Source organism: Glycine soja, chromosome 1 (assembly GCF_004193775.1).
Source record: "Glycine soja cultivar W05 chromosome 1, ASM419377v2, whole genome shotgun sequence".
Taxonomy (NCBI): domain Eukaryota; kingdom Viridiplantae; phylum Streptophyta; class Magnoliopsida; order Fabales; family Fabaceae; genus Glycine; species Glycine soja.
The window spans coordinates 56,341,839-56,363,748 of record NC_041002.1 but is presented as its reverse complement, the minus strand read 5'-3'; the positions used below and the strand labels follow the sequence as shown (position 1 = coordinate 56,363,748).

At 33.4% G+C, this 21,910-nt stretch overlaps 3 protein-coding genes across 7 annotated transcripts; 1 reads left to right on the top strand and 2 right to left on the bottom strand.

Moving 5' to 3' along the window:
* The first annotated feature begins 2,410 nt into the window (after nucleotides 1-2,410).
* Nucleotides 2,411-4,811, top strand: LOC114367079. The gene is made up of 3 exons (XM_028324174.1): nucleotides 2,411-2,751; nucleotides 3,830-4,052; nucleotides 4,215-4,811. Exons 1-3 carry the CDS (start codon nucleotides 2,557-2,559, stop codon nucleotides 4,613-4,615), a joined length of 819 nt encoding a protein of 272 aa, XP_028179975.1. The 5' UTR covers nucleotides 2,411-2,556; the 3' UTR covers nucleotides 4,616-4,811.
* Nucleotides 4,812-5,510: 699 nt separating this feature from the next.
* LOC114367013 (light-mediated development protein DET1-like) lies at nucleotides 5,511-12,900 on the bottom strand. 5 transcript variants are annotated; one of them, XM_028324080.1, is made up of 12 exons: nucleotides 12,722-12,900; nucleotides 11,754-11,857; nucleotides 10,836-11,263; nucleotides 10,472-10,700; nucleotides 9,439-9,612; nucleotides 8,419-8,487; nucleotides 8,203-8,259; nucleotides 7,422-7,508; nucleotides 7,168-7,332; nucleotides 6,938-7,033; nucleotides 6,076-6,175; nucleotides 5,511-5,888 (listed from the first exon to the last, which is right to left on the bottom strand). In XM_028324080.1, exons 2-12 carry the CDS (start codon nucleotides 11,823-11,825, stop codon nucleotides 5,749-5,751), a joined length of 1,617 nt encoding a protein of 538 aa, XP_028179881.1. In that variant the 5' UTR covers nucleotides 11,826-11,857; nucleotides 12,722-12,900; the 3' UTR covers nucleotides 5,511-5,748. The 5 variants fall into 5 exon arrangements, with proteins under 5 accessions (XP_028179881.1, XP_028179907.1, XP_028179898.1 ...); XM_028324106.1 differs by having other exon boundaries at nucleotides 9,439-9,582; nucleotides 12,722-12,899; XM_028324097.1 differs by having other exon boundaries at nucleotides 7,422-7,502; nucleotides 12,722-12,898.
* A 1,790-nt stretch (nucleotides 12,901-14,690) lies between these two features.
* Nucleotides 14,691-21,894, bottom strand: LOC114367061 (protein ABHD11-like). The gene is made up of 13 exons (XM_028324151.1): nucleotides 21,607-21,894; nucleotides 21,172-21,312; nucleotides 20,883-20,909; nucleotides 19,794-19,884; nucleotides 19,444-19,487; nucleotides 18,971-19,069; nucleotides 18,397-18,454; nucleotides 18,263-18,315; nucleotides 17,654-17,755; nucleotides 16,645-16,710; nucleotides 15,795-15,916; nucleotides 15,339-15,510; nucleotides 14,691-14,945 (listed from the first exon to the last, which is right to left on the bottom strand). Exons 1-13 carry the CDS (start codon nucleotides 21,745-21,747, stop codon nucleotides 14,871-14,873), a joined length of 1,191 nt encoding a protein of 396 aa, XP_028179952.1. The 5' UTR covers nucleotides 21,748-21,894; the 3' UTR covers nucleotides 14,691-14,870.
* Between the last annotated feature and the right edge of the window lie 16 nt (nucleotides 21,895-21,910).

The following is a 21,910-nucleotide window of genomic DNA, read 5'->3' as shown; positions in this document are numbered from 1 at the left end:
CATCACAACCTGACCCTTCGCCACACCATCCACCTCAACCCACAAGATCCATCATCCACCTTCCTTCACGATTACGTCGTACTAGCCACCTTGACCCACAAGATATGTGTCTCACTGAGTCGAACAACTCATCCACTTCAAGATTCGAGCAACATTGTGCATCCCTTGCCTTGTCGAGATCGATTTATGCCACACAACCCACTCATTTTTATCATTTTTGGATTTTGTTGTAGGTTTTGTTGAGGGGTTTATGGTTTTGGGGGTGAGGTGTTTTGAATCTATATATGTTGTTATGTTTGTGACTGTAAATGGGTTTGGTATGATGATTGAGTTTGTGTTGTCGAGATGGTTGCTATTTTGGTATAGGGGGATGTTGAGTCAACAATAAAAAAATAATTTCATCGTTGTCCAGTGTGCAACATAATTGTCTTTTCATAGAAAGAATAATTTTGGAATTACTTAGAAACTCATCCATGTAGGTAGTGGGAATAACATTTTTGGCAGTGACAATAGAAGCTCCTGGAAAGGGGTTATTAGGCTAGTCATTTATGGCCCATGAATATTTATAATTTTGTTTTTTTTTCTTTAATTAATTTTTAGTGTTTATTGGACCAAAAATAAAACTTCCCTGTTTAAAATAATGTAAAATGAAGTTTATATTCTTAATATTCACCTTAAATAATATCTCACATGAAAAAAATTTAAAATAAAAATAAATATTAAGAAAACTTTATCATCTTAAATATTTATTTAGCTTGACTCAAATTGATGAATCTAATTTTATTTCTAAATCCCAAAATTGCTAGAAAAAAACGAGATATTAATTAATTCATTGATAATGGCCTGGATATGGGGAACCAATATTTTAGGGCTTTTTATCATTTTTTTAGGCCGGTATGACACAGGACCACTCTCTATAATTATTGAACCGTAACATTTTCTTCTTGATATTTATGTATGAATTTAATGGTTTTGACAATGAAAACAGTTTTCATTGTTGGTTGGTATAACAAAGAATTAACCGAGTCATGTCAAGCAAGTATCAAAAGTTGATCGAGTAACTTTAGGTGGGTTTGGAAAAGTCTATTTATTTAGATTTATATATCTTATAACATAAACACGTGCCTAAGTATTTAAGAGAATTTATAAAAACGGTTTATGATTTTTAGCTTATTTTAATAAGTTTTCTAGTATAGTTTATGAAATTAGCTTACAATTTATAAAAACAAATTACTTTGCATTGGACCCGATTAAACATTGTGCAGTACTGCACTGTGTTTACGCTATTTCTCATCCAAGTGCATGCCTCTCCTGTCAATGCGTTTATGAAACTGAAAAATATTTGTTTAGTGCTCTCATAATTATGAAGGATAGCATTTTACTTTTAGCTGCTTGCTTGTTGAGTTCCTCTAAAGATTGAGCTTCATGTCTAATAACACTATCCTACCAAGTTTACCACTGCAGTCAAGACAAGTGGTAGGTATATATATTAATTGGTTGCCTGAGAATTTTGTTTTTTATTTTCTTGAAATGAGGAAAATAGAAGAAAATACAAAACAAATTGTTATGTTAACCTGATTTTGGAGTTTCGAAATAGAAGAGTGGTTTTTTTTTCCCCCTTCTCCTTGAAGTTCAGATTGGCAGAAGTGTAGAGCAGATATTTTCTTATCATGGGTGGTTGATTATGACTTCCTATAGGCTATAGCTATAGCTATAGCTACACCACACGTTAAATTGTGGTAGCTTGATATTGATACATTTCGCCCTCAATAAAAGCCACCACTTGACAATCATATAGATGGATATTATTTTCTTAGCTAATTAAATACTTTTAGCGATTTTAGAGGTAAACAAAGCAAGAAAATAGAATACAGTAGTTTATAGCAGAAAACAACTGAGAATCACTAAACTAGTTTAGTTGGGGAATGAAATTATATATGCTTATTTTTGGCTAATAATAACAATAGTAAGAGCGCCTTAATTATATTAATTTAACAAACTTCTATTTCAACTGTCATGCATTTTTTCCTCTAAATTAAATACAAACTTAACACCAACAAATTAAAGTCTGGTACAATAATTGACAAATCATTAAATCTTTTAAATATATTGACAAAAATATTTATTGTGCTTTTGAAAAAAAATATATACCATTCAAAAAATATATATTTAAAGAGACGATTTCCTAACATGTGGATAATCTAGCTCTTCATTCGCTGGAATTAGTCTAAGAAATCATGATAGGAAATAATGCATTAATAAGAAATATATATAGCAAGTCGTAACAGTAACCTAGCTAACGTCATGCATGTCCAATATTATTTGATGATCCACACCATACGCCACAACTAGCATGTCAAACCCTAGCCTATCCCTATCCCTATATATACGTCCATGAGATGTTCATTTTGTTGTAAGAAGAGCATATATTTTGTTATCTCTTCTTCCACAAACTTTCGGAGTTTTCTTTCGTTAATTAATAAAATCTTTGCTTAATTAATTTGTCCTTCCTGGAGGGGCAATTAATTAATTAATCTCTGGTGAGTATTTATAAATATGGAGAGCCTGGAAGAAAGAGTGTTTATGTTCATGGATGAACAATATTATTTTTCCAATTCCAATGAATCAGAGCTGCATATGCATCATCATCCCTCTGTGTCTGTGGAGAACATATCGTGGGAAAACAACACCGACTTCGATGACTCACCCGAGAGAACTTTGTATTGGGAATCTCAGATCGCACTGCTTCAGGTATATACGTACTTTAAATCTTGTTTGATTGAAATATAACCAAATAGCCATTACAAGGAAGAATTAAGTTATTCCAAGACTAATTTTACAAGAATTAATCTAATGATTAATTAAGATTAATGATCCATTATAATAATTGGATTTCAAAAAAATGAATGATTAAAAAAATATTAATCGTAAAAAAAATTATTCTTAAAGTAAATAAATCTCTCTTCATATATATATGACAAAAATGTTGTGTAAAACAAATTATATACCTAGCTAATTTCTTCTCATTAACACAAGATTGATTAATTTAAGGATACACGTATGGATTTGTTTTCAATCTGCATCATCAGTCCAGATATTAGTTCATTATTCTGACTAGCTCTATATATAGATTTCATTAATTTCTTTTATTGGTCTGATTTTAGCTTAATAGTTTTTAAATTTTTTAGAAGATTGGTCTTGATTTCTATATATCCTTGTATTAGTGTTAATTAATTGGTAGCTAGAATAGTATTTACCAAAAGTTATTTGGTAGAATAGATATTATTTTCTAGTAGTGATCAGTGATAATTTAATAAAGTTGCACCACATGTTAAGTGTGGTGATTCACGCAACCTCCCTTAAAATCATATTACGTGTCGAGAGCATTGTTACCAATTTTATGAATGATTTTTTAAAAGCTATGTGATTATTTTCCTAAAAATAATCTATACCACGTGTTATAGATATTTTTATTCTACCTTTGGCTTTTTGAAACATTTGTTTACTAGATCAAATCAACATGTGATCAACGTGCTTTTGTATACATTGTTTTAAAATCCAAACTATAATTAAAACAAAAAGGGGGCGGGGGGAATTCAACCACATAAAAAGATTCAGAATATATTTGTCCAATAACAACTATCGAAATGAATTTTTCTTTACGAAACAAGTTTTCACATGCAATCATCTAGACTTTACTCTCATCTCTTAAGTATAGGAATTAATTAGGATGATGTATAAATAGATGTTATAATTACAATATCTTGAAAAATAAAAGGATTTTTGGTCTAATGTTCTGGTAACCAATTTTATTTTTATCTGTGTTAAGGAAATTTTAGAGCGATACCATTTAAGTGGATCAAAATTGAGACGAGAGGTTGGTCGAATCATAAAAGAGGTGAAAGCTTCGGATTTTTGCAGCTGTTTGAAGGCTAACTCTTGGGATTGCACCACCTGTTTGAGAAGACGAGTGGTTGATGGGCTCTGCCGAAGAGGATTCAGTACCAACCTTTGCATTTCAAAATGGGAAACCACAAAAAAGTTTCCAGGAGGTGCGGTGCACACACATTTATTTATATTAACAATTAGATAACAGTATGATTTTACCATGTAATTTTACAGATAAAATTTAAACTCATTTAATAATGTTGTAGTATGAGAAAGTCTAATTTCATAGTATATTATATGTTCCGCTTGCTGCTTTTGTATTTTAGGCTGTCACGAGTATATTGAGGTGATTGCAAACACATCAACAAGGAAGAAGATTCATTTTCTGGTGGAATTGGAATTGAAGGAGCAGTTTCAGATTGCAAAAGCAAGTGAAAATTACCAGAATCTAGAGTCCTGTTTGCCAGAATTTTATATTGGAAAACCGGAATACTTAACTGCCATTGTTCGAGTTATGTGCAATGCTGCAAAGAAATCAATGAAGGAAAAGAAAATGCACGTGGGTCCGTGGAGGAAGAGCAGCTTCATGCAAATGAAGTGGTCAGGATTCAATCAAATATGCAATTCTAATAAATCCTTGGGTTCAGTTACAACATATTCCCATGCACAAACAAATCAGTCTTACCTCAGAATTTCAGGAGCTCCTACACCTGTGCTAGTCACCTGAAAATGAGAAGAAGAAAAATTCAATTCCAACACTAAATTTTGAACTTAGGCCTATTTAGTAGTAGGAGTTGATGCCCAAGTGGAGCAATATATTAGAATTCGCAATTCATTGTCCTTTACTTTAGCTCCAAGATTATGATGTAATATATTCGCCTAGCAATAGAATATATCATATATTGTTTGCAGTAACTTTTAAATTGTAAATGTCCTTGTTGCATCATATATATATATATATATATATATATTTCCTTTTACAATAATCGTATCAGGCTTGAGCTTAAACCTTATGCATAGTATCTCAACCAGTAGGTTAACTGTACTGGTTTATTGAATCATGAATGTATTCAAGGTCAAATGTTAATTCGGCAAAACATTCACGTTAAATTTAATCCCTAAAATTATGATTTGTGTTGCTTTAGTTCCTCAAATTAATGAAATTCAAAAGAAGTTTCTAAAATTGTAATCAGTCACCTACTCTAGGCTAAAGTTACATACATGGTGTGACTTAAATCTTTTGGGGATTTTTTTTAATCCGTAAAAAAAAAAAATGTTCAATGATATCATCAATTAATCTTATAAGTAATTCTACTCAGTAATATCTTATACTACAAGTAAATGAGAATATATATAAAATTCATACTTTGTTATATTGCATACACCAAAAGACAAATAATTAAATCAGAATTGTGCATTTAATATTTGTGAAAAAAAAATTGACTGACTATTAGACATTTCATATTAAAATTTCTTATCAAGGCAATGTAAGAGTTAAATCGTGTAACGCGAAAAATTAAACTAGCGGATTATTACCCAAGGGAATTCCAACGAATTTGATTGTAAAATGCTTAAAACATGTGATAAAAGAAATCTCAGAATGCTGTGCACAACCAACCCACTGTTGCATATAATACTTTTCCAATATATTTAAAATGATAAATTTTTCGGTAATTAGTTTAAAATTTTTAAATAAAATAAAATGACCAAAATTTAAAAGAGAGTCGATTGTCACAGCAATCATTAGAATCTGATTGAGATACATTTTGGCTTGCAAGTACCGACTGAAAATAAATCCTCTTGATTCAGTGGAAGACAAGTAAATCTAATCTCATTTTTTTGTAATCTATAAATCTACGCTCATCTCCGAAAGTGAATATTTACAACTGAAGGCTGCAAGAACAAAGTCTGTTGAACGGAGAGAGCAAGGGGCAAAATTGGATGAAAAAGAAACGAAGAGATCTTTTTTGCACGACCATCCATACTGCCAGCTTCAGGACCTAAATAATAAATTTCGAAGCAGGAAATAAATTCTGTTAAGTCCATGTCAAAAAAGCAAGATCAAAGTTGTTGATTTTTCTCGTAAAAAGTTACCACATCCCTCATTTTACTCTCGAAAGTGAAGGAACCTTGTCATTTTGATGTTTATTTAGAAAACAATAGGCTTGACCAAGAGAAAAAGCGCACCTGGTTTGATCTTAAATTTGAGAGAATACGGATACCTCCTTAAAATGAACTTGATTGGATGGTCAGTTGATTGCCTATGTCGATCAGTTGCAGAAATAAGCTGAAATCGGGGAAGAATTAATAAGTACTAAAGTGAAAAATCATAAATCTTATGTGGATAGTAAAGGAGAGACAAAAGTAAATTAAACGACTGAGAACTTTCATTCATTATTTAGTAAATATTGCAGATGTTTGTGCATGTGCGCGTATGTTTAATGTATGTATACAAGACAACCGCTTTGTACATGGGGCATCAGCAAACATGTCAAATCTCCTCCCCTCCACTCATTCCAATCCCTTTTTTTGTACATGAATAACCATAGAAAATCTTTCTTCCCAAAGTAATTCAATGTAAAATTCTCGCCTCTTTTTCAATAAAATTGGAATCTCTACCAGTAATCAGCCTCTAGAATCTATATTCCAATTACTATATCCTTTCTCATATGCCAGTTGTTAATATCAGTGTTGGAAAGGAAAGGTTGCCACCACCACCACCACCAAAAGAAACTCAGCTTCAAATTTCTTTCCAGATATCTAAAAGTCACAAAATGGGCATTCAGATCGACATGATACCCTCCCAACAGGATAAAAAGACAGGCCTTAGGTAATAAGTCAAACTGATGTAATGACCTGTCCCCAAAGGAAGGACCCAAATTTGATTACCCATTCCAGCTAACTTATTTATTAATGCTTATCCAACAGCTGGAATTCCATTTTCACCAGTATATCCCCAACTTTGTCCAAAATATATAAAATTTAATAATAAAAAAAACTCTGGTCACTGCATGGAAACTAGATAAGCAAACAAACATCAATAGTAAACCTTATCATCAAACCGGAAAAGAGATTGGTCAAAGTAAGGAGAAGGACTCTGTGACTGACAGCTGAAGGGCAAAGAGGCAAGCATCTTCTTCACAAACTGCCAAACAACAAACAAAATTTATATACAGAACACATTAGCACATCACGTACATTATCTTTTGTTTTTTCTTTTATCTAGGAAGGGAGAGACAAAGAGGGCGTGCGATTAGAAGGATACAGCCAACAACACACCTGTGCAGAGCTGCTTGCCTTATCTTTTATGCTCCGTAGCTGTTCCAGTGCGTGGATATTATTTGAATGAGAAGATATGAAATTCATATACATTGAATTCCTTGATGTTGCATGGAAGTGGTCACAGAACTGCTCAAACAACAGATAAAGCTCGTCTGCTGAATTCTGATAAGATGTAAAAATGAGTCAAAAAACAGAAAGACACTACTAACACAGAAAACCCAAGAAAATAAAGCATGATGAAAAACATTTACCTGATAAAATGATACAATTTCAGTTGTATCCATGTTATATACAGCAACAAAAGCTGGGTGGTGATCAGCATTTCGGGACACCTGAGGCTTGAAAGCATGAAATATTAACACATTTGCGATATTACTTCAATAGAGACATATTGATTACACTCAAGTCTCCAGGTTGAAATTTTCTGGAAGTCTAATCAGATAAAGACCTAAACATGAGGCCTGCCCCGTTTTTACTAGTTGGACCAAATTGCAAGAAATCAAAAATATCCATGGGCCCACTTAACAATTGTAAGACTTTAAAAGTTAGTACTTAACAACCGTGAGACTTTAGGCGTTAGTACTTAACATGGTAAGACTGCATGAGATCTCCATCACCTAGCGATCAAGAATTTCAATCCTTATAGCCCCAGTCTGATAACTAAAATAAATTTCAGCAATAGATTTAAGCACTGAGGGGGGAGTTAAAAGAAAATTACCATTTTAGTTATCAACTTCAAGGTTTAGCATTAATCCTTGACACTAGATGTTTCAACAAGATGACCCTGGTTTCAACCAAGGCTCTCTGTATAGTGAAGAGTCTCCTACAGAGAAGCTAGGACTCTACTTCAAGGAGGACTGCCACATACTCAAGCTAAAGGAAACAACAATGCTATACCATTTTTTATTTTATATTTGGGCTTTAGTCTACTCCTCAGGTTCTTGTAAGTAATTTTAATTTTTCACTTAGGGGCTGTGAATGGTACAATGAGAATAAAAAGAGTTAAAAAGAAAAGACACACAGAGAACTCACCCCTCCATCTACACTACCAAACTTGATTAACAAATGGTGTCGGTCCAAAAATTGCACCTGCCCATGAGTTGAATAGATGTAACTTGTTACGTTCCTTGTTATTTTATTCATAGGAGAAAAACATAAAGAAGGATAAAACCATTAGTGAAATGTTCTTGAGATGATAAAGCTGTGACAGTCATTTAGGATGCATAAAAAAAGTGTCAAAGCCCCTACCTTCCAGATAATCAAATCAACATAATCTTGAAAGTGGAAGTAAAATTTCTTCCTGAGCCTTTGGATCCTCTGGCAGATGAGGGAAAATCATTAAAACAATTAATTTTCACATACTAAAAAAAAAGAATTGGAAAGATACAGAGCTCAAGTCATATATACATAACAGCCAAAAATCTTGTACACCCACAACTTAGAATCACAGACAATCAAGACAGCAAAATTTCCAAAACAGTAATTAGGAAAATGGTAAGGGTAAGCATTTAACAAGCTACATATATGCTTGACTACACCCTCATACACCAAGAACCCTTTCTTTTGTCATTGCAAAACGCATTGCTGCAAACTATAGGCCTGCCATTTCAGATTTTAGAATATTTCCTTTTCCATATAAGTACTCATGCTTGACAATTTCCTAACATTGACGGGATATGTGGAAATGCAAACAAGGGGAAATTACAGATAAGGAATAGTAAAAATGTTTCTAGTTCAGGAATCATTAAGCATACAAGAGGTTAATTAAGTCAATAGGTTATTATTCAGTAACCACTCTTTGAACATGATTAACTGGTTGTGTGGTTAATCATTCTTAAATTGGAGATATTTTTACCAATAATTCCTTCATTGTAATTTCTTTTAAATTATTACAAAAGTATGTGTGCAAAAATGACTGTTTTGGACAGCAAACCCAGTGCATTCCCATTTCCCACACATATACAAGCCTGTGAAGACACAGAAATATAGATGTACAGCAAGAAATAATGTCTATGGGTAGTGACAGCATATAAGACACAAAATGTTAAAATAATTTGCTGTGAAGAACAGAAGGAAAGAAACTAAAGTTTTCAGCATAAAAGAGAGATAAAAAAGGAAAAAGCAACCAGGATTGTGAAATAAGCTATGTCCCTATAAGGCTATAACCTTCCAAGAAGATACAAGAACTGTACACGTTCAGCATAGAAGAGCCATATAAAATATGGAAAGAAAATATTGTGCAACAATAAGTTAATTTAGAAGACCAACCAAGGTATCATCTCTTTCTTCATTCCATAGTCCCTGGAATATGAATGAAAGTAATCGCTGCTTTATACCACTTAGAAAAGAATTCCCCAGATTAGGCTGGCCTTGATGCATGTGATTTTCAATGTGGTTCCCAGGCAATTGAAGCTGTTTATTTTTGTCAGAAAATGCCATGCCCTGTCAGAATGATTGGTGACTGGCCTTTATTTTTGTGAGTTTAGTGCTTTAAATATGCCACAAAACTATCAGAATTATCAATATTGAGCTTGGATTGCTTCATAAATGATAAAGGATAATTGGGAAGTAGTGACAATCAAAGATGATCACAAAATTATTGGCGTGAACCACTGAAACAGAATTGAAAAGCATTCCCAAGGTGCATCCCAGTGATTTTAAAAAATGAATGAGTTTAATGGTCATGCACAGCCAATGTAAAACACTTTTACATTGTCGTCCAATTGTAATTCGCCATTAATATGACTTTTAAAGTAATTATCATAAAAGTCAACAAACTTACCATACACAGTGGATTGTGATTGGATGATGGTGTAAAACTTTTTACATTGTCAGTGTGTAATCATTTTTCTCAAAATGAATTGTAAAAGCATTCAGGATGACCCAGTCCACAAGGCTCTCTCCTACTGGAATCTAGGGAGGGTAAATGTACACATACTTAACCCTACAAGTAGAGAGGTTGTTCACAAGGCAGCAACCTTACTGTCGCACCAAGGCTTGCCCTAGAATTGTAAAAACATCCCTAATAGATTTTTTTTTTAGTTAAAGGGAGGACCCACTATTGAGACAAACCCCAGGGGAAGCCCCAATGGGAAAAGGGGTGGAGTGAATTATGAAGTTTGAACCCATGCATCCTTGTTGCATGTCCCAGTTCCACCAACTAAGCTGACACAAGATCTTAGAAGAATATTTAATTAGAAAAAAAATGTTATATCTTTTTCTCAAAAAACCACAACAATATATGTAATGATATGCCCAAGAAAACACATTACAATAAAGTCAATACCAAAAGCTTACTGACCTGAGCATTTGAATTGAGAAAAAGCTCATCATCTTCACGGCAGAATTCCCCAATAGCACGTACATCAACAAGGTTCCCAGAGTCTCTAATTTGAAGAATGTGTATAGTTTGATAGCGAAGTGATACAATTGCCAATAGGTCATCATACAAGAAGACCCCCATATTATGGGTTAAATTAACGAAGTCATTACTGAAGACCTTCTTGTCCAAGATCTCTCCATCTTCCAGTCTAATTTAGTAATTAATAGGTGAGAAATGGGGAAAAATACATAAATCTAGAGTGAACAGAGTATGATTTGCCTGGTTATTTTGAAGACCAAAAAACAAAACAAAAAACCAAATATATAGAAAGATGAATAAGCACCTCAAGAGGTGGAAAGTTATTTTCTCAATTGAAGGAACACCATGGACAGCTCCTCCAACAGCAGGAGCATCATGAATTTGGGCCGTTGAAGTAGCGAACAGTCCAAATTGATTACTCTCCATGTAAAGAAAGAAATCCTTACATATAAGTTCATTGCAAGAAGCAAGTGGTACACAATATAATTGGGAGAAAAAACTGTCAAATCTCTTTGCTCTTGATGGCAAATCATGTTTATCACAATCTTCATCCTTGCATGAAAAAGAAAGCCATCTAGGCCTATAAACAATCAACTCCTGATGATTTCTGCTGAAACTTATAAGGTATTGACCATCATCAGTGAATTTACGAAATGAATGGTCTGGGCACTCGACCTCATATACTGTGTGACTTGGTACCAAATTTTCATAGAATCGCCGAGCATGATGAACCTGCAAGAATTAAATTACACCTGCAAAAATTAAATTCAATTCAGGTTCCTTCAACAGAGGAACAAGACAACATATTTAAAAATTTCCCACGGAAGTTAGTTTGTCCATCTGATAAAGTAAAAGCAAATTTTCCAAAATGGCACATCATATATATCTTCTGCATTTCAAGTTTCAATATTTAAAACATCAGGTTATACTTGACAAAGCAAAACCTTATTTATCTTCCCTCACTCATGTTCATGAAAGTTCACCCAGGATATTCACAATTCCTACGACCCAATCATTGTGCAATTTTTTGTTACCACCCCCTCTCCCCTCCCCCCAAAAAAACTAGAAATAACAATTCATGTTTCTACACCTCAGCATTTAAAAATAAAGTGTCGCACCAAATAAGATAATAAACTAAAAAGAGGTTAAAGAACATCACGCATGTAAGAATCCCCAGAAAGAATAAAAATCTTAAATATAATTGGTGGTAAGAAGAAATTACACTAGTGCCAGGAGCAGGAGTGCAAATTTGACGATCAAAAACCCTGGCCACAATATTGCTGCTTCTGTACATTAAAGCGTGTCCACAAACTTGAAAAGTTCACCCTGGAAACAATGAATAATGAATTTTTCGTAGCAGAGAAGTTATCTCTATAGGATTTTTTTGGTGTGAACAAAAATTGACAGCTATGTTACAAAAAGACCTATCCATAAATTGATGCATCACACCAATAACCTGAGCATATCACATTACTCTACACTACAGACCATGTAAAATCATAAAATTCAGTGTGCAAAAATAGTGGTATTCCTAATTTAGGATAAACTTCTCGACAAACACTTATAAAAGAAGAAATAGGGAGGTGAAATCAAATTTCTCCAATAACTTATAATCAAGTTATACACTTCAACTTTGGGAAAATTAGATGAGAGAGTTTCCGAAGAAGTTCAGATGAATAAGTTGATTTCAACTTGTGAGAAAAGTTTGATTTGTTCACCCCCCCTTATTTTCTTCTCCTACAGGTGTTTGTTGAGAAGCTTGACTAAAATAATCCATAATCGCATATAGAAATGGGAGCTCAAAACAACAAGAGGATTAGAAAAGGCCAATGTTTAAGAGTTTTTTAGAGGATAGTTTCACTTTCAGGTTGAGGAGCCTGAAACCAAACCCTAGATAGTGTGTGCACATACACACACTATCATTATTCCGCTAACAATAAAACGAAGACGCTATCTTCACCTAAATCGGAACATTATTATTATACGCCATTTACAACATCACATGGATCTTAACAAGATGAAACCTAGCTGCAGTTCACGGTTAACAAAAAAAGGTATTATCAAAATACAAATAAATTTTCACACATTGAAGAAAGAAGGCGAGCAGAGAAAGAGAGCGTTGGGGGAAATTCAACCAAAAATAAGAATAAGAGAAAAATAGAGATTCCGAGCGGAGAAGAGAGAGGTTACCGGTGGCCACAGTGGAAAGCGACGTTGAAGGAAGGAGAGAAGCGTGGAATCGAGACTAAGGAATTTGTGTTGTGTGGGGGTTTGGGTAAGTGAAAATCAAAAGTGAGTTTGGAGATGCCACGTCACCTGCATGCGTTCATCTCTATTTCCCTTTCGCCTTCGCTTGCAACTTGCAAAACATGCATTAAGCACCACAACTACTATCCTTTCATTTCTTTCTCTCTTTTTTTTTTTCTCTTTTTTTAGGATAAGGTGACACCACAAATTCATATCATATAAGAATAATACCAAAAACATTTATTTATATTATTATCCATAAGATTTTCCGTGATAAATTTCGTATGATTTTTATCAAATATAGATAGTTCAACCTTTTTCATTTTATTTGTGTTTGGCATTAAAATAGACATTTAAAAGGATTTTATGGAAAAAAATTGCAGTTTAAACAGTGTTTTAAAGTTTTTAATGAGATTTAAATTAATAATAATGGAAATTTTAAAAAAAAAAAAAACAGAATCGTATTCTACAAGAAAAGAAGAATCTTCAATATACCAGTCATAAATAACTGCGTCACCTTTTTTTATAACTTAATAACTTTGTCACTGTTTGTTTGTATTGAAAATATTAATAATAAAATAATGACTTAAATTTTTTATAAAAATTTAATTTTTTATAATTAAAAAAACTTAAAGCAATTGTTAGTATTTTTTTCAAAAAGATAAAATTAGATTTATAAAATTATATAAATTAATGTACATTTAACTTTTTACTCATTTTAAAAAAATTACATTTTCATATATTACAAAAAGGGATGACAATTCCTCAAAAAAGAAAAAAAAAAGATAACAAGCAAGACGTATTAAGATGAATCTTTTTTTTCCTACTCTGATGTCATTTGTAAACCGCGTGTTTATCTTGTTATCTCTTTATACATTTTTTCAAGAATAAACCATATATCTAAATATGTGAAATATTAAAATACATAAAATAAACTTAATTTAAAAACCATGAGAAAGTAGGAAATCTAAATAATTTATATTATCCCATTTCATTTAGTAAATTTTTAAATTAAAAATATTGTCATAATTTTTTATATGTTAATTTTTAAGTAAATTAAAACATTAAAAGTAATAGTTGCTTGAGTTAGCAAATTTCAATGTTATTTTTATATCAATTCATACTTTTAAGTTAATTCAATAGCTAGTTTTGACAAATGCTTATAATTCAATAGTTAAATTATCAAATTTCAATTGTTTAACGTTTAACTTTTAACTAATTTTTCATCTTTCTATTACTTTTTTAATTGTTTAGTTTATCCCATAATTTTACTAAACACATCTTTATCCACCCATAATTTCTAATATTGATCATACATAAAAATTTGGCCTTCTGTTCACGTACGGTATTAACAGGGATGAATACCATAACCAATCACATACAAGACGACCCGACAATTGGGGAACTTATAAATGAATCAGGCTGTAATGAATTGGGGAAAACTTTTTCTTGAATGCAAGTCCTATACTTCCATGAAGTATGGACATTAATTAAATATTTTTGCTAGGTCCAAGAGTAAAGAATCATATTTCCTCCTCATGAGACTGCCCTAGGTTAGGTGCCATCAAAATGAAGGAAGTATCCTTCACGAGTTTCGCGATTGGTTATTTGGGCAATTCTGCTAGAAGATAGCAAAGCTTTTTTCTATTCATAGCTCCGGCTGTTACTTCCTGCACCCTTTTTGGAATGTTTTTTTTACCTTCCAGATTTGTCATTCCAGAAGCCAATAGAGGGATGCATTCCGTAATGTAATTTTACATTCTGGATTGACCATTCCAGAAGCCATAAAGAAGGTGTTGGAAGCAACTTGGGAGGTGGAGGAAATAATAGCCCAAATCTCACAGGACTTGTTTGACCAAGGATTGGCCCACTATGTTAGGCCTTGTAATAGATGCCATCTGAAAGGGATAACTAGACAAAAAACAGAGTAGCGATTAAAAAATATATATTACGGTGATGTACAAGAAGATTAAAAAAAATAATAGCATATACAAAGGGGATAACTGGACAAAAAATGGGAAGAAGGAATGGCATCAAACTGTTAAGGCAATCCACGTATAAATAGAAATTACAAGAGAGCACATTTGTAAACTCAGGTTTTGCCTCCCTGGAATTGGAAAGATGATGACAGTATCCTAAAGAGTCCATCCGGGTTATCAGTATGCACCTGTTGATGGAGAAAGTAAATCCTCTTTTAAATATGTAACCACGTGAAATAATTCCAAAACTTAGTAAAGCTTATGTCAAAGACAATTTTGTTAAAGTTTTTTCACTAATTATGGCGTTTTTTTTTTTTACTTGGGGGCGAAATTTGTGATGTTTTGTAAATTAGAGGGCAAAATTCATGAAAAAAATCTTTTGAGGAGAAAATTCACAACATTGTGAAACTTTGGGACAAAAGTGCAATTAAGCTGTCACTAGCCAAAATTATTCCCTAAAATCTAGGACACCATTTGAAACTTTAAAGTATTTTAGATATCATGAGCATAGATCTCCTAAGGTGAAACGTATGGGAGGAGATCATGCTCTAAAATAATAACTATGACACTATAGTACATACCCAGTGGCCAGCATCTTCAAGGACATGCATTTCAACTCCCCCTCCTTCCTCAACAGCAAGCTCTTCAGCTGCATGGATCCGCTGAAGGTCTTCAAGAGCCCATCTATGTAAGCTTCTTTCTGCTTTCAAAAAGTTCACATGCACCCCACGAGGTACATCTTCAACAATTTTCCTATGAACAGTAGCATAAACATTATTGGTTCCACACACAATCTTCAGTATGGAAAGATTAATTTCAAAATTAAATGTGATTGCACATACCATTAATCCTGGCATCAGTAAATACACTAACCATGGAATTTCTTCAACAATACAAACTAAATATAAAATTAACAGTCACTGTCATTCTAATTCATACTCAAGGCAGGAAGGAACCCATCTCAACCAAAGAATTAAGGCCGATAAAAATCAATATATTGCAGCTAGCATTGTTATCATAGATATCACAGTAAGTACCACAAATTTGTTTCTTCATAGGATTGATACATTTCTGCAATCCCCCTTAGGTCAAACACCCATGAGAAGCTTGATGATTGTGAACCAGGAGAGCCAGAAGGTCGCAGGTTAGTCACAACCCACTACATGGATGACAGGAAAAAAAAATCAATCAATAATAGAGGGATAGAAATTGCCAAAATATCTATTTCTTTTATCTTCATTAATTTTAAGGTGAACTATGTTGATTTTGTAACATCCAACTTATTCATCATTCATCAAGCCAACAAAGCTCTTTAAAATTTGTTTAATCAATCATCTGATGAAAAAATCATAGATGTATGACAATTCAGATAGATAAACAAACTGAACTTTCCCAAAGGAGTAAAACCCAGGTGTTCATCTATAAATATTTAATATAGATATTTTCATCATTTACTGATTAGTCCTACGGTTGGACAGGTTTTTCAAACCCGATTTACATCTACAGGCTATCTGTAGACTGTTAAAGTTCTTGGTATTTTGTAGCACTTTTATAAATATCTTCCATCAGTTGATGCCAATTTTGACTCCTTCCTCTACTAGTTCATCCTGGATCTGGCTGCATGGTAAGTGTGATATTTTTTTTCTAGTTTTCATATTAGAATTTAATGAATGCCTTAAAGGTTGTATAATTTACCATAAATCATGGATTCTATATGGTGATAGCATTCTAACATAAAATGTCAGCGAAAGGGTCAAGGAGTAAATGGGATAGTAATCAAATACTTCCCTTGAAATCAGCTTTACTAATCAAGGCTTTATTTATATAGTCATTGAACCAAGGAAAAGTATACAGCGATCAATATCAAAGTATGCCATAGTTATGTACCTGCGCCACATCATTGGAAAATCCATGTTGAATAAGAGCTCTGACAACATGCCGCTTTGAAGGGACCTTCCTTGAGGAAATGATCATAGAAAAATAAAAAATTGCTCATAATATAGAACCAAAAGTAAAACGATTCTTTCAATTTATTCATATAAAAGAAGCTAAAGAGTATAGAAAGACAGTTATTATGTTACTGAGATGACAATCAAAAGAGCATTAAATGTTAATATATAACAAAAGTAAATTAGCATAGTAATTGGTAGGCATGCACATAATAGTGGCCAGCTTTATTCCCATAGTTCCCTCTATTTTTTCTTTTCCTTTCTTTTTATACTTCTATAGTTTCATTTGTTAACTATCCCAAGTTCTCTTTCATTTGATAGTGATATGTCAAAGCAACCAATGTTGGGGAACACCATCCCCTTCTTTAAATGGATTCAACTTCTAATGAATAGTGGGATTTAAATAAAAGCATCAAAAAACAAATCACACACAGTTCACCATGATGAGAAGAGATTAAATCTACTATTAAAACAAGGTGACAGGGGACCTCCCAATGTCCTCCACCCCATAACTAGCTCACCAATTTTGCTACAAATCCACTAAACCATTTGAGGGACAGGTGACCTCACAAAATAATGTTTCTCACACTCATCCTCGTATCTCAAATTATTCCCTAAAGTAAACCCTAATGCAAATATGATATATATAGCCCACTAGAATATTATTGACAAGAAGCCACCTTTACAAACTCCTTATGACTTTCCTAGTTCCCTATTAGAAGCAAATATTCCATATAATCATATTTTTTATATTAATTACAATTTAAACTTTGAATTTAAGAAACAAGTAGGAAACTTGATAACTATCAAAACAGGAATTTAGATCAAACCCAACAACCAAACCTTGAAGTTGAAGAACCAAAACAAGAGCAACACATTGAATCAAATTAACATCACCATTACATTCATTTTCTCAGAAAGACGAGAAGATTCAATTAAAGATCTACCTCCTTTGGCAGTGTACTTAGAAAGGATATGAGTTCTTCTGGATGATCTTCTCCATCTCCACCTGCTCGAACTTTTCCAGGGGTTGCATCCAGAATCCAAGCCTTCAAATAGCATAGAAGCAAGTGTGAAACAATTAATAAGCCCTCACATATAAATACAGGCAAACAAGAAGACAAACTATAGTTACACACTCTGACTATTCCTCCCTGCTGAGTTTTTATTCGTCATAATTTGTTATGTAGTTCAGCTTTTTAATGTCCACACACACACATATATATAAATATAAATATTCAATTTCTAGGACTTTCAAGGATCCAATCTGAAAATAGATTCCACATTTTTATTTTTATTTTGAACAGCAAAAGAACCTTGTATATTAATGTAAATTGTAAAAGGGAGCAGGACCACAAGTTGTGACCGAACTCCCTAAAAAGCAATTACAAAAGGTACTTCAGAATAAAACTGAAGATTCACACCATGGTAAACCATGCCCCAACCTTGTATGAAAATAGATCCCACATATGAACCAATATTATTTTCTGAGAAAGAGGAGTAACTTCTGGCACCTTCATCTACCCCAAGCAAACAGAAACTGAATTTGAACTTACTCTCACTGGCCGAGCAAGAGGCTTTGCAGCTTGGTCTACCATGCTCAAAACAACTGAAGAAAAACAATGTAAATAGAAATGGCTAACTTAAAGAAAGGCACATAAAAATGAACTTAAAACATTCAGTGACTAACCTTTCCCCCCAAAACTATGACCAACTAACACACGGGGCGTTATTCTCAGATCTCGAACCTATCCAGAAGAACAAAGAGAACGTCATTACAAGAAAGGGACTATACATTACATGTATACAGAACGACATGTATCTAAGCAGTTCTTTTAAAATAATCTATTAAATATAGTAAGAAGGTTTCACTTAAATTTAAAACATTCCAAGGTTTTCTATCAATAAGTAAAATATTCCATAACAGAAAAAATATTCTGATTTAAAAAAAATCACAAGGGATTTTAATTCCCACAATTGGTATAATTTAGCATTTCAACGTTAAAGAAGGATAATAAATTGCAATTAAAATTAAGGGAACTAAAGTGGTAAGGCCAACAACTATTTGAGGAATTCACCCAAACTAGAGAGTCCCAGCGGAAGCCCACATGGTTGAATACTGGGTATTCCATGTTGCAGAACCAAGGTTTAAATCTCATTAGGAGAGGGTGGAGTGGAGTTGATATAGACCCCTGCCCCATTCTTTAGCACACCCACCACATAAATATGATAATGATTTAGGAAACATGTTAAAGAAAGCACACCAGTTTTAAAACATCCATAGCAGCAGATGCAACAGTATGGGGATCTTTCTTCTGGATTGATGCTGAATCGCCATGACATCGCAGGTCTACTAAAAGAAACTGTCAATGCAAACAAACAAGATTCAGATTTATGTAAATCCAAAATGTTCTTGTATTGGACCCCTACAATAAAAAATTTAAGATACCCAGTAAACAGAACATTATCTTATCAGAGTCTAATAATTTGATCCTAACTCAGTACACAATCAATAAACAATGTTTTAAATTCATGCTAATAAATGGTTTGTTGATAGTGAAAATATTTCAATAAGTATGATGCCTAGTATAAATGGTTTGTTGATAGTGAAAAAATTTCTATACTATTAGAGGATCAAAAATTAAATCCATAAGTATGATGCCTAGTATAACTAATAAATATTTAGATGGCAAGTAGTACCTAACAAAGCTTAGCACAAAAATGTAAAGTAAAATACCTGCCATGTAGGAAACTCTTGAGCCAATCTCCTAGCAAAAGTTCCTGCAATATCATTCTAATTATGAACTAACAATGCATACTTATCTCATTTATATTTTCCTGAGAACTAAACATACTTTCTTGCAAATACAAAAACATCTAACCCAAATATCCAGATCTCTGACCAAGACCAAAGCTACTCTAAAATTCTTGATGAGTTTTGAGAGTAAGTAGAAAAGTAGTTTGATCAGGTGAATACATTGTTGCCACGTGATAATCATGCACATTGTACAGAAACAATTCATGCCACGCATAAGTTTCATATCACAAAAGGCTTGTGAAAAACAACATGTACACAGTAGCACGCACCCCAGTTTTTCCTGCAACCTAGGATTCCATGCAGAAAAACAGCCGTTGGTGGCTCAGGTAAAGACCTGTCCATAACAGAACTCCATCTTACCTGTATAGGAAATTATTTCTGTGCATTAGTCTTTTGTAGCATTATACAGAAATCATAAAAATGAGATTAATCAACTTCTTATGAAAATATGAGAGGTTTGCAACCATCCAATGCCATTTTACAAGCTTTTATCTTAATATTCTCATCCTGTTTCAAATCTATTTTATTAAGAAGCATTTTGAACATGTTGGTAAATTATTAATGGGTTTGTATGGTCAACAAGTTTTTGTTCCATATCAGTAATTAATATCATTAAGAGAGTGTTGGGTAAACAACTTAATTAAGCATTTATTAACGAGCTTATTCTGATTAACAATGAAACTGATTGGAATGAGTTAAAATGAGCTTATTTTAAAGAGCTTGTGGAAGTCATAAGCTATTTTCATAAGCCCAATTCCATACAAGCTCCCTGTGAACTCTTCCAAACACCCCTTAAGCCAACCCCGCCTGGTGGAAAAAAGCTTAGTATTAGCTGTTTTTGTTGTTGTTGTCATCAGTATTTAATAAGATTAAACTATTTTAGTCAATAGTTTGGTGGTTATATTTCTAAATGAGGAGAAATCCAAGAAAAAGTGAACCATCTTCTTTCAAGTTCCAGTACAGTGAATACATGACTTTGGTTTGTTTTGAGAAGATACATTTTTAGTTTCTTCAACAATATGTTCCATTGTAAAAAAAAATATTGCATTATGTGGAACCTTAGATAATCTATATCTAACATTCTGCCATAAATCAACTAAAAGCACAAAGTTTTGTTTAGCCTAAAGCAACATGGTATGGGTGACATAAAGGCCAATGAGGGAAGATCTTCTTGCATTGTCAGCAAAGAACAACTAAACAAGAATTTAAAAATGAATGTGCCACTCTTGCACACTTCTATGTCCCAATGGGTTGAATGGAACACTAAGAATCTAGAAAGTGAGACGATTAACTCACTGCAAAGTGAAAACAAATTCCTGTTAGATGAAAACTAGAAGCAAGCAGTAAATAATACTTACAAGTGCCCCCTGAATCAAATCATATGCCTGCAAGGCACACACACAAAAAATTCAGTTATAATAAACAAGGATAAATAAGACACTACTTTTTTTGCGGCAGAAAGAATCATATATATTTTGCCATTAGTAATTTAGAACTTGTCATTTTTATTATCTGCCTACTAAAACACATTAAACAAATTGACGGTTGGCTTACTTTGTTTTTCTCTGTTTTCAGCATCAAGTGTAAACACGCAATATAAGAAAATAAATTAAGCATAAGAATGCTAGCAATGAGCAGTCAGATTACCAAGATGCTAGAGGAGCCGGCCACCTGTCCCTTTTGTCCAACTCCAACAGTTTCGCCCACTAATGCCATTGATATGTTCCGGTCCTTAACTGACCGCCTAGAGTGGCTAGGAGCTAACCGAGACACATTGAATTTGTCATTCTACATCAATAAATAAATATCAATACGTAACTTGTAAGGTACATAGTGTCAACGTAAAAAATGCATGGCAATATGGATTGCTAAAACTAGCGCAACTAAATACGAAGCTCAAACGGTGGTGACTGGTGACATTAGCAACCAACCAGATATTAGCAGCAGTTGCGCCGCTCAAGCGTTGAAATAACCGAAGCGAAGCTTAAATGCGACAATGATGTGTGCTAAATTTGCAATGCATAGAAACTATCGAAGTAACTGTAAAGTGAAAAATGAAAAGATTAAGAAATGAAAATGCACCTCGGAGAGCCGTAAAATTGGAGATGTGACCTTGCAATTCCTCCAAGAAGGAGAGACGAATCTGGTCTTCCGGTTGGAGGAGTTAACCACTGCGGCGGCGGCGGCGGTGCAGCAGGGCGAGGAATTGGAGAATATCGGCATCAGAAGAGAATGCAAAATGCAGATCGGAGAGAGAAGGGAACGGAAAGAGAGAAAGATGCGGTGGTGTCGTTGGCGGAGAAATAAAGAGACCGAGGCGCGAATATAGCCGTCTCTCTCTCTCTCTCTCTCGCACACGGTCGGTTACTAAACAAAGGAGTACATA

Coding starts and splice junctions, on each gene's coding strand:
- LOC114367013 (XM_028324080.1), bottom strand. CDS start 11,825: ATGTACAGAAGCAGCAATATTGTGGCCAGGGTTTTTGATCGTCAAATT. Junction 9,613..10,471: donor TTCTCAATTCAAATGCTCAG/GTCAGTAAGCTT, acceptor TCATTCTGACAG/GGCATGGCATTTTCTGACAA. Junction 7,333..7,421: donor AAATTGTATCATTTTATCAG/GTAAATGTTTTT, acceptor ACATCTTATCAG/AATTCAGCAGACGAGCTTTA.
- LOC114367079 (XM_028324174.1), top strand. CDS start 2,557: ATGGAGAGCCTGGAAGAAAGAGTGTTTATGTTCATGGATGAACAATAT. Junction 2,752..3,829: donor CTCAGATCGCACTGCTTCAG/GTATATACGTAC, acceptor ATCTGTGTTAAG/GAAATTTTAGAGCGATACCA. Junction 4,053..4,214: donor CACAAAAAAGTTTCCAGGAG/GTGCGGTGCACA, acceptor TTTGTATTTTAG/GCTGTCACGAGTATATTGAG.
- LOC114367061 (XM_028324151.1), bottom strand. CDS start 21,747: ATGCCGATATTCTCCAATTCCTCGCCCTGCTGCACCGCCGCCGCCGCC. Junction 19,488..19,793: donor AGGTTGCAGGAAAAACTGGG/GTGCGTGCTACT, acceptor ATGATATTGCAG/GAACTTTTGCTAGGAGATTG. Junction 19,070..19,443: donor AAGAGTTTCCTACATGGCAG/GTATTTTACTTT, acceptor TTGCATTGACAG/TTTCTTTTAGTAGACCTGCG.